Source organism: Astyanax mexicanus, chromosome 8, assembly GCF_023375975.1.
Source record: "Astyanax mexicanus isolate ESR-SI-001 chromosome 8, AstMex3_surface, whole genome shotgun sequence".
Taxonomy (NCBI): domain Eukaryota; kingdom Metazoa; phylum Chordata; class Actinopteri; order Characiformes; family Acestrorhamphidae; genus Astyanax; species Astyanax mexicanus.
In genome coordinates this window covers 45,565,730-45,578,158 of record NC_064415.1, presented here as the reverse complement: position 1 = coordinate 45,578,158, position 12,429 = coordinate 45,565,730, and the positions used below count along the sequence as shown (strand labels likewise).

General features: G+C 38.9%; 1 protein-coding gene across 5 annotated transcripts in view; it reads right to left on the bottom strand.

Annotated features, from left to right (window-relative positions):
* The window catches only part of rasal2 (RAS protein activator like 2), a 207,202-nt gene that overhangs the window by 169,457 nt on the left and 25,316 nt on the right, over window positions 1-12,429 (bottom strand). For 3 of the 5 annotated variants that reach the window (XM_049483146.1, XM_022663442.2, XM_049483148.1), the window contains exon 1: window positions 7,342-8,092. The exons of 1 other annotated variant lie outside the window; for it this stretch is intronic. In XM_049483146.1, coding sequence (XP_049339103.1) covers window positions 7,342-7,870 — 529 coding nt within the window. In that variant the 5' untranslated portion in view covers window positions 7,871-8,092. Of the gene's footprint in view, window positions 1-7,341; window positions 8,093-12,429 lie in introns of those variants that run through there. One more of the 5 variants, XM_049483147.1, reaches the window with a different exon arrangement.

Below are 12,429 nucleotides of genomic sequence, written 5' to 3'. Positions count from 1 at the left end.
TAAAATATATTACCGGTAGATTACAGAAAAGTCATTCAGACGTCATTCTTGTAGCCAAATTTGCAGATGTTTTAATCTTTCGGAGATCTGTTTATAATAAACATTTTTATTTAATAATCTATGTTTTAATCTATATTCTAGGTAATCTATGCTTCTTCAGTGTTGCAATGTAAATTAACATCATTCAGATTTCACTCATTCAAACAGCCCGAAAAAGCTTGGAGAAAGTTGGAGACTTGGAGCTTAAAAAAACTACAAGCCCGAGCCAGATCTGGCTACTTTTCTCCTGAACAGGTAAGCTAACTGGCTAGCTAATTTACTCAGGTAATTTATAACCACCACCAGGTTAATTTACTAGGGACTAGGGACTGACTCTCTCACACGGCCACACGGCCGTACGGCCACACAGCCTGGCAGACGCAGCGCTCCCTCATGTGACATGCAGCCCCCTCATGTAACATACAGCCAATATAACGCTAAATACGGGTGACGGAAGAGTTTAGAATTGCTGTATTTCTCCTCTCTCCTCTTGCTTGTACTCCAAGTTCTCTGCCTCTCCCACTAGTCTAAACTTTGTGTAGATTGTGTAGACTCAGCCTGCTGAATTTGGCAACATGAGGTAGCTTTGTGTTTGGGGAGGGGTGGGCAGGGCAGACTACTCTTTGTGATGTTTTGAAATTGGACTTCTGTAGCCATTTCACAAGCCTGCTCTTTTTTCCTACAGAATGTACCTTTAATGTTCTACTTTCTAAAAAAAATGACGGTTTAATTCGGGCTTGGGCTTCTAATGACAGTTTATGGGGTGGGTCGGGTCGGGCACAGGATCTAAGGGTCCGATCTAAGCTGCTGTCGGGCGGAATTTAAAGCGCTAAGCACTGTTAACTGTGTCTACTGCTGCTGCTAACCACGCTAAAATATTGGAAATCTAAGCTTACTGTAAATAAACGAAGTGCTTTACTCACCCCAAAAAAATAAGACAGTATTTTAATTAACTGAATTAATCCTGAAAATCAACCAGCACTAGATTAAAAAAATCACAATGCAATTCACAGCACTGCAGTGTTATAAAAGAACTTCTATTCTTCAGAAACAAAACAATACATTTAGTAAAACTAAATTAACAACCTTTTTTTATATTCAAATCATTTTTAGAGAAAAGAAAAATGGCAGGACTAAAACTGTATAAAGATATTCGCAGTATTGGTAAGCCAGGATTATTAGAGGACTGTACTTCTTCTACTTCTACTGTCGCGATAATTATATTATTGACTTATCATACAATAATTTTTGCCGATATTGATAGTAGAGACATTACATGAGCACGAACCGCAGCTAGATTACAGCAAATCACTCTGTGATTTCACCTCTTTGTCTGAGGCGAAGACGAATCTGTCCGACAGCAACATTTAGGGGCTAATGAGTGTAGTGCATAGTTTATGCACCAGCCTTCACACACACAGTGGAGAGTGGAGAGTGTGGGGAGATGTGTTAGCTACTGAACGTATTCGAGGCTAATAGGAATTTTTCAAAACTAAACAGCTTTAGAGAACGTTGAGTTATTCCAGTCCGGATGGACTGTGTTTTAGAGCCGTATTCCACGGCTCAGGTGTGGGAGTATTTTGGCTTTAAGCCAATAATGGAAGCCCAATGTCTGCTCTTAGTAAAAAAAAAAAAAGTTAGTTTATCTGTAAACTGGTGTAATAGTATTAATATGCTAGTATATTATTACTGTGGCACACTGTCTTAAAGCAGGAAAAAAGCATTTTCTATAGTGGCGCTTTAAAATGACAATATTATTGTTTATCTCAATCATTTCTTGGACAATATATCGACCTATTTTTTTAAAAAATTGTTATCGTGACAGGGCTACTCGTTAGATATAAATAAGCACTATTATTTTTCATTTAAACGTCACCCTTGTGCGTTTTTTGTATGTTTTTTTAATCCCAGCATAGTCCACTGTAAAAAATAAATACAAATAATGTATTATTATTATTATTATTAATAAAAACTTTTTTTTCTGTATAAGGATTCACTGTTATCCTTTGCTGTTTAGGTCACATGAGTTTTTTTGTTTACAACTTTGTAACGATATTGTTTATCGTGATAATTTTAGTGACGATAATCTTGTGTATGAATTTATTATCGCCCAAGAGAGAGACCAGCACGAAGCTGCGTCTCATGTTCAGTTACCTAGGCAGCTAGACAGGTTATTTTGCAAAAATATACATGACACTTAACAATAAACGTTCTTCTATTTAAATTTTTATGTCATGGTCTACTAAAAGACTAAGACTACTGATACTAAAAATAATCTTTATATTCCACAGTGCTAGCTATTGCGGTGCTTTCATGGGCTTTGATTATTGGAATAGAGTCGGCAACATAGTTTACAAACCTTAAAAGCTATTCCGATTTTTATTTTTTTGGTTCCCTAATTTTATGGTTGGAACAAATGTTTGAATAAGGTTGCCAACAATGCAGAAATTTTAGTTCGGCATTATCTAATACATAGCAAAAAAAGAGCTCAAGCACCATACGCTTTTGAGATGGCCACATGGTGGGGCACTTAAAATGAAAGGAACATTTTAAACCTGCACAAAAAAGGGTGATGTTTCAGGGAGAGTTTGGCAAGCTCAGACTAAATGACATTTTTGTCCCTAACGATGTTCACTATGTCAGATTAAGCAATTATCTTCGTTTCGTGTCATATTCGGGGAGCTGGCAACACGTTAGTCACCGACCAATCATCGCCCACGTCCTCGTGTTAGTTCGTAGGTCATCGTGGTGGAGGAGCAAAGAATCTGACGGCTATGGTTACAGAAGCCCTTCGCGGTCTGTGTGTAACTTGAGGTAAAGATGAAACTACTTTAAGTAGGTTTCAGTGTGTGTGAACAGAACAAAGGAATACATGAATAAAGCTAGGGGTTTTGTTGCCACAGCTTTTCACCATGTTTACATCTGTGCACCACAGAACACTCGGTCTTCCTATTGGTCAGCGTCAGGGAGCAAGTCGCAGAGCATGTCAAACTAGGCGATAAAATATAAAAAATTTGAACATGCTAGACTGTTTGTCGGACGCTCTGACGGCGTCGCTCACGTCAGATTACTGCTCTTTGAGCCGGTAATAAAATGTGCATCAAAACAGTTAAAACTGTCACACCTGTCACTCCAACACCAGTTGCTTGTCCTGACTCTGGCCGGCCAAGCAACCACCCCCCAACTGGCAGTACTGCTGCATGTCCCAGAGTGCACGCTACAGCTTTAGGCCAGCTCCAGGGGTGTTCCACAATGAAGAAGACACACTAAAGATCAATAAGAGGGATGTCATCTATTTTGGAGAACACACCAAATCTGAGAACGCACTCAGCAAGACATCATTCTGATGTGCAGTTAGCAGAACAGCACACAGCAAAAGGTAAGTAAGTGGACTTCTCTCAGCTAAGTTCACACACCAGAGTTATGCCCAACCGCAACCAAAATAACTTGGTCAATATTGAAACACTGTAAACACACACACAGAGAAGTGTCTTGAAAGCTGAGCATGTTGATCAGCATGTCTGCCTCCAAAAAACATTGACATTAAAAAATTCTAACTAATGGAGCTCCCACTGTTCTGATTATTTACTAAGTAAAAATTTCCATCTAGATTAAATCCATATGGTTGTTTTTTATACTATGACAGTTTTCCTGAAACAAGCGAAAAACAAAAGTCACCTTACTTACAGTATTGTGATATATCTAATCGTGAGACTGTATCATGATAGGTATCGTAACACCAGGTTGTTGCCAAAACACAGCCCTACTGGACACTGCGTCGAACCACCGCTGACCTCGCCCACTAAAGACTAAACAGTTTAAAAAATGGCTCATTTTTGTGTGTATGTGCATCAAAGCTGTCAAAAACTACAGGTTGAAATGGAACACAAAAGAAAAGGCAATATTTAAAGCAAGTAATAGGTGAGGAGGCGTGTCTTATTTTAGGCTATGTTGTTAAATTTTGTTTCTGAAATCAAAGGGTGTGCTGCAACTTTTTGTCTGCGTGCGTGTGTGTGTGTGTGTGTGTGTGTGTGTAATCCGCCTGGTCCATGTATATCTGAAGGGTAACTCTAACCCCCGTTTTCTCTCTGGAATGTCTGGGATGGGGAGAGGTTCTGCCACCTGTCCAAGATGGGGTTTCATAAGGCGAGTGCTTTGGTATGGTATACATTGGCAAAACAGCAAAAGTTTTGCCACTTCTGTCACACCTATTTTGGTCAGCAACCGAGTGTTTCATTTCCCTATTTGCCATATATGTTTACTCTACACTACAGTTATTCTCTGTTCAGGAATGTTTGCCCATAACCTGAGGTCTGTTTTAATGTGGTCGCTATAAGTGGAAACATTGTAGAGGCTTCTGCATGACAACACCACACACAAAGTGCCATCTATATACAGTGATGTATTAAGATGTATTACACACATGTACCTATATATACACAGTACTGTGCACAAGTTTTAGGCACCAAAGCAAATGTTGCACTGACTAAACTCAGAAGAAGAACAAAACATCAAAATGCAGATGGCCCAGAAATCATTTACAGGAAAACAACAATGCCTTAACTCCTCACATTCACTGTGTCATGCTTTACAATAGACTGCTGCACGTCCACACTGAAAATGCAGTGTGCTAGCATTGGTTAAGCAACAAATAAAAAAAAAATGAGATGGAATTATTTTTTTTCTCCCAGAATATAACTGTGACCTGTATCATCAAGTTCACTGATTAAGCTACTGTCACTGCACTGAGCACTGTGCAGCCAAAGACAGGAACCACCAAGGAGCTGTTTATTGACTCAAGGAGAAAGAGGGAGCTGCTGGGACCACTCAACATGGGTGAGGCAGATGTGGAACACTTTCACTCAAGTGAGGATCTCACCTGATCTCACAATGCTCACCAGATCATCAGTAAGTTTCGGCAGAGGCATGCTGGCCAAAATCATGCCAAATAAGTGCTCTGTAAGTTCCTTTTTTTATTCTGAATATCACACCATATGTCATGGTGTCATGCGTCATATGATTAATCACACCACACCACAATCTGTATGCAAAAATCTGTATTAGCTGCATTTAGCAAACAAAAAACTTGGTTTAGCTAGTGACTGAAATCGTTTTCAGTTACAGCAGAATCACAAAACTGTTGATGTGAATTTTACTCAACGTAGAGAAGAATGTTTATGAGACATTAACTAATCCACTTACTGAATTCATTAGATGTAGCACTTTTTAATTTTAATCTGTCGAATGTTACCTACAGGAATTCTAATAATCTTTAGTAAGTCATTGAACTTTTTTATATTTAATGCATTATTTCTTTTTAAAACGAGAATGAGCAGAACAATGATGGATCAGAAAGCTGTGAATGTATTGTTAAACAGTGTGCCAATAAACATTGTGACACATTTGGTTTCTACTTAAAGAAACAAACAGAAGAAGCATGTATTTATAATATATGCCTTTCCCGGTTTTGTGCTGAAACGGGATGTTCAGGTGTGCTACCGTAAACTGCAACTGGGTCAGACTGAACTTTTCCTTTTGTGTTCAGGAGTAACTGAGTCTCAGTGAGTGAGTGAATCTGCATGAATGAGTGAGTGTTGCTGTACAAATATTACATTTGTAAACAATATACTATAAAAATGTGTTAAACGAATTAAATTTTAAAACACATAACTATTAGCTAAAACGTATCTAATTGCATTAGTTATGTATTTAAATGCAGTTGATATCATATAGTATTACAAAAAAATCACACCATATGATGTTTTATGTATTTACCATGACTGTAAGCAATGTGGCTTTATGCTAGCATCATAACATACCATGCTAGCCATGTGTCACACGATATGACAGTGCAAAATGGAACTGAAGCAGAAGTGCTGGATATACTTAATTTTCTGAAAGAATAAAGAGTGATAATTCACCCTGTAACGTTCAGTGTCCTTCTGAGGTGTTGTTCTTCCTCCTGAAAGAAGGAGGATCCCCACTCCCCAAAGGACTCCAAATAATTGCCCGTTTAAAAAAAGAAGTATGACGTCACACCATATATCATTCATTTTTGGGACAAAATGTTTAAGTTGATCGTGGCTTCAAAATATTATGCCCGAACTTTTAGCCAAGCAGACTCATAATAGACACCTGGGTTATTAATATATGATTGATTAAATAGAAAATTAAGTAATTTGCTTGTATTTATTTAAAATCAAAATTTGTAAAATGTGATTGGGACAGTCACGCCATATGAGCTTTTTCTGGTTTGATTGAAAATTGTAATAAATGTTAATTCCATGAGTGCTCTGTAAGTTCATATAAAACAGCACTTTCAAACAATATATTCAGTTTTTGACATATTCTTCTATAATTTACATGTATTTGACACACTGGACCAAAAAAAGGCCACATCATGTCAACCACCCTTAGATACCACAGAACACCTTTAGAGGTCTTGTGGCGTCCATACCTTAAATGGTCAGATCTGTTGTGATGGCACAAGGGGACCTACTCAATATTGGGCAGGTGGTCTGAATGTTACGGCTATATACAGTACTACCATTATACCGCCCAACTCCAATCAGCACTATTAGACATTACATTGTTGAGTTGTGTTATCCTAGATAAATAAGTAAAAAATTTAAAAAACACTGTTTTTAAACAAACCTGAATGGGCCCTCCTTGTTAAGTAAATACTATGGGAAACATTAAGGTGGGCAAAAAAATAGGTCATGTCCAAATATTGTGGGATAAAAAAAGAAAATCCAATCTGCTGAGGGAAAACTCTGACAGCAGGAAAAGAAAGAGCTTGTTTATTGCAAAGGCGTAGAGAAGTGAAACTGATCAGTGGGGTGGTTTAACGCCTAAACTCTTAAACCACTGACAACACGATGGTGAGAAAAGCTTAAGCTGTATTTAGGTTTAATCAGCTTAAACTGTTCTTTAGGAGATATTGCCTTGTTGGCAAATCCACCAAAAATAACTCATATACATATAGAGAAAAGAAAAGTCCACGCTACTCATCAAAAACTGAAAACAAAAAGCTTTTGTACAATAAATTCTACATTAAATAATCATAAAACATCTGCCTCTCTTGTTAATATTTGTCATTTTATGTTCATTTGTTTTTTCATATTTACTCAGACTTGACAGGTCTATGATATTATCATATGAAATGATCAGATTTTATAACCCATCACAGTTAGTTTTGTAGTGCAATCCAATATACATACCCAGTTGAACAAGCTAAATCTTAAACAACTAATTTGCAATGCACGCTCTGTGCCCTGCTACTAAACTCTAATGACAGCCTACCGTCTTCTCCCATCTCTGGAGTACTGGGCCTATCTCTGGCTGCCAGAATCCGGCTGATGCGTTGTGACATGGACAAGAGGATCCCAGAAAACGGGACGCCAGCCTGTGTCTGCGGTCTCTGGAGGATTTCTATGCTAGCCTTGGTCCCAGGTTCCGAGGCAGAGCGCAAATAGGGTACTTTGGTCCGTGACAAGCGAGACCCCTCTGCTTGAACACATTCCAGAAGCACACCAGACCTTGTGATTCTGCTGGGATCAGGGAGGCTGTGTACCCTTGAGCCTTCGAGGTTAGCTGGGAGGGTGCAGCCGCTTCTGCTGGAGAGGGTCTGGCTAAGTGCGGCTCGTCGGGCCTGGTCCAATCTCTGATTTGAGTCCAGGGGCTCGGCAGGAGCTGAATTGGAGCGGCGCTTAAGCCAGGGTCTGCTAAGGACATGCCAGCGCTGGCCACTTTCCTTGCCAGTCAGGTGGTGAGATGGTGTTCTGCTCGCCTCCAGCCGCTCACCCCATATAGTGCTACTTTGAAGACTCATAATCCACAAGAAGACTGACGTTACAGCAACAAAAGGACACAACCACAGAGAGAGTCTGTACCCACTGATTCTAACTGCTATCTAAACACTACAAAATCCAAACAACTCGTGCCTCACTTTCTGAAAAATATATCAAATAATATATACAGCAACATACAGCTTGTCTCCGTTATTAGGTAAGAAGTAGTCCACAGGTTACGGTGTGAGCTACCATTTCCTGCTTTCTGTGTCGTTGTTGTGCTTCCTGGGAGGAAGTGGGGCGTCTTGCACATGCTTCTACACCAATGCCTTTTTACATACATGATTCAATCAGATCGCACAACACACAGTTATGTCCTTTAACCGAAGTTTTCTTAACCTGCTGAAAGTTTTATTATTCAAATGATAACCAGCAGGGATGGAATGTTCCATATCTTGGTTAGATTCAAAAGGTTAATAATAAAACTAAAAAATATTTTTTATCTACAGTGGGCAGATACAGTGAGGTCTCCATACCGTATTCCTTCAGGAAGTACTTACAAAACATTTCAAACTAAACTGTATAACCCATTGTACCAATCACATGCTTTTTTTCTTAGAATGAAACTGGTTTTAACACCACAGTTGTATGCTGTGTACCACAACTAAAACAAAGTTCTACCCAACAATAGAAAATTGTACACCCTACGTGAAAATGGAGAAATTGTTATGCGTTCAGCCGGACATTGACTTTAAAATATATGTATGCACACTGTCAGCATTGCTGCAGAGGCTGAAGAAATGGCAGGTCAGCCTGCAGTACTCAGACTGTACGCCGGACACTGCATCAACTCATTCTGCATCACTGTTGTAGGGAGCCTCTTCTGAAGCTGATGCACAAGAAAGTTTAAAAACATTTTGCTGAAGACAAGCAGTTCAAGAGCACAAAGTACTGGAAATTGTTGCCAAACTTGTTTGGCTCAGATGGCGTCTAGCATGGGCTGGGGCCAGCATGTATTCTGACCTTTTGAAGCAGAGCATGACCCCCTCCCTTCGGAGACTGAGCTGCATGAGAGTTTGCAACATGATAACAACCCCAAACAACATCCCAGACGACCACAGCTTTGCTAAAGAAACTGAAGGTAAAGGTGCTGGACCGGGCAAGCTCCAGCTCTGAAACCTGTGAAGCTCTAGTGAACTCCATGCCCAAGAGAGTTAAGGCAGTGCGGGAAAATAATGATGTACACAAAAAAAATAGAGGTGTGCCAAAAAATCGATTCACATAAGAATCTTGATTCTCATTTACTACGATTCAGAATCGATTTAAAATGTCCCAAAATCGATTCTGAGGGGCGGGTTTTGGACTGATTTTGGGCTGGGTATTTTTGTTGGACCTGGCAACCCGCTTGTCCCTTCAAACCGAGGTCTTCCAGACCCACACAGAGCGTAGTAGGTGTTTGAGAATCACCGGTAAGATGGCAGAACAAGCACTATATTACCTTAGATTAACGTGTAGTTTTAATGTTTTATGGCAGAATGCTTCATAACAAGCATAAAAAAGATCGCTAGTAGTTAGTTTCAGTAACTGTTAGCTAGCTAACAAGCTAACTTTCCAGTTCCACCTTAAATAACGCTACAGGTGGCTGCGGGCTGCAGCATTTAAGGCGGAACGGAAAAATAACAATAAGCTAATCAGAGCTAATTTCAGCTCCTCATCACAGAGGAATTAAGGAATGGACAATATGAATTAATTTCTCCACCTCCTGCCCCCTTTCTGAAGAAATACAACCACCTTAAATTAACTAGTTAATCAGCAGCTGCTCCTGAACTTTAGCGCTCCACTGCTATCATCACATCAGCCCAGCAGCGTCACCTACACACCACCGCTAGTAGCCTGGTAATAAAGCAGTGTTATTTATTATTTATTTATTGTTCATTAACGTCATTGTGATATCCCAGTGATTCCTATGTCACTGAGGACTCACATTCCTGCACATTTTATTGTTTTTGTAACACATTACTTGCTCCAGGACCAGTGTATATTATGGAGGGTTTTTTTTTCAATAAGATTCATAAGCCAGAAGCAGAAATTTTTATAATTCAAATCGTTTTGAATCAAAAATCGATTTTGAATCGAATCGTGGCCCCCAAAATCGGAATCGAATCCAGTTGTAATGTTCCGGATCCAATCTCGGTTCAGATAGTGAGCTTTGGGGCAGGTAAAACACAAAGCACATGGAGCAGATAGGACACTTAGACTCACTCTGGCAGTATTTTACTTAGGCCTACTTATTTATTAGTTCATATTAGATCCTATGCAGCACCAAAGCACTACAATGGTGTTACTTACAGAAATAAAATAAATAGCATTCTCTGGTACAACACAACACACACTCTGATTCTCTATGCTCTCAGCATAGGTGCCTGTGCACTTAAAGGGACAGTGTACACATTACTGAATACTGTTACATATTTTCCCCAGGCCATTTAAATGATCATTATGTGTGCTGAGATTTTTACACGTCCTTTAATCTGATATAATTTAACATGGTTGAGGAATATAAAATAATTTCTAAACAAACAAACTTTTATTTTATATTGAGCTTATACCCCAAGTGCAAAAACACAAAATCTGTAATAAAGCTATGCACTGCACAATCATAAACCGAAATAGACCAAGAACAGTAAGATAATTTACAATGACTTTCCTCTTCTCTTGTATAATTAACAATGTTTAAGAATATAAAATACTTTTAATGATAATGAAAATGTCGACCATGTTTTTTTCAAGACAGTGCTGAAAATGTGTGCTCAAAATACTGTACTGTAATGTTTACAGAAGAAGCTCCTTATTATCCAGAGCTGATTTACCCAATGCAGCTCAGAACCATACGACAGGCTTGTTGCCTATTTTTAATCGTGCTAGAAATTACTTATAATTTTCGAATGCATTTGATCATTTATAAGAAGTTTGCTGCAATCTCATCCTCTCACAGCTGATCACTGAGTCAACCCGTCCAAACCTAAAAGATCCCTCCAAATCTACCTTGATTGATTTAATATTTTCTAACAAAACAGATAAAATCACTGGAGTTTTTGAATTTGGCTTTAGTGATCATTGTCCGATCGGGTGCATTAGAACCAGTTCAAAGATACAAACAGGCTGTCGGATGGTGGTTACAAGAAATTTTAATGAACAAGCTTTTCTTTCTGACTTCTCAGTGAGCAAAATTCACTTAACTTTTGCAAGTACAGATGTGGATGTTGCATTAGAACATTTCAGGAAATCATTCCTTTCAGTGGCAAATAAGCATGCTTCGTACAAAAAACTGTGAAATAGAGACAGATCTAGCCCCTGGTTTACAGGGGAAATTTCCTCACTGCTACAGTCAAGAAATAAAGCCTGGTCAATTTCCAGACGCACAGTGGAATGTGAAAAATGGCTTACTTTAGACAACTGAGAAACAGATGCACCTCTGCAATTACCCTTTGAAAAGCCAAATCAGATTATTTCTCCCTCAAAAACAACTCCCAACAAATCCCAACTAAAATTCTAGTCAATAGTAATTTGATCTCTGACCAGCAAGAACTGTGCAAAGCTTTTAATGTACACTTTGCTGCAGCTGATCAGATATTTAAAAACACTAACTCTGACCTGGCCGTGGATCAGCCTATCATTACTACTACTGCTTCCCAGAAAATCGATATCTTCTCCCTCCAGACCTGCTCTCCATACATAGTAGCTAACGCCCTTTCCTCTATTAATCCTCAGAAAACAATAGGTGAGGACGGTCTGGACCCCTACCTTCTGCGTCTCGCAACCCCAGTTATTTTAGAACATTACATACATTTTTAATCTTTCTATTTTATCTTGCAGAATTCCCCGTATCTGGAAAACAGCTCATGTTATTCCTCTGCATAAAGGAGGAGATGCAGCAGATCTAAATAATTACAGACCAATCTCAAAACTGTCTTGTTTATCTAAAATTTTAGAATCCCTAGTGAATAACCAGCTCAAGTCTTTTCTCTATGAAAACTCTATCCTGTATAACTATCAATCTGGATTTAGAGAAAGACATAGTACCATCTCTGCAACCACACTGGTTTTAAATGATCTATACATGGCCCTAGACAAGAAGAAGTACTGTGCTGCCATTTTGATTGATCTCACTAAAGCTTTTGATACTGTCGATCATGAGCTACTATTAGGTTCTTTACATAAGATTGGTTATAGCAATAATGCAACTCTCTGGGCCCAGGATTACCTTTCTGGCAGGAAGCAATGTGTGTCGCTCTGTAACCATAAATCAGACCTACAGCCCATAACAAATGGAGTGCCCCAGGGCTAAATCCTGGGTCCAGTTTTATTTAATATTTTAATCAATGATCTTGCGGCCTCTAACTTAGACTGCAAGTTACACCTTTATGCAGATGATTCAATCTTATACTGCTCAGCAGATTCTGCACATGCTGCCCTAGAAAAACTTCAACATTCTTTTAACACTCTACAGACTGCTCTATATGAACTCAAGTTGGTTTTAAATGCAAATAAATCCGAATTCATGCTGTTTTCCAGATTTTCAAATATTATTTTAAATTCC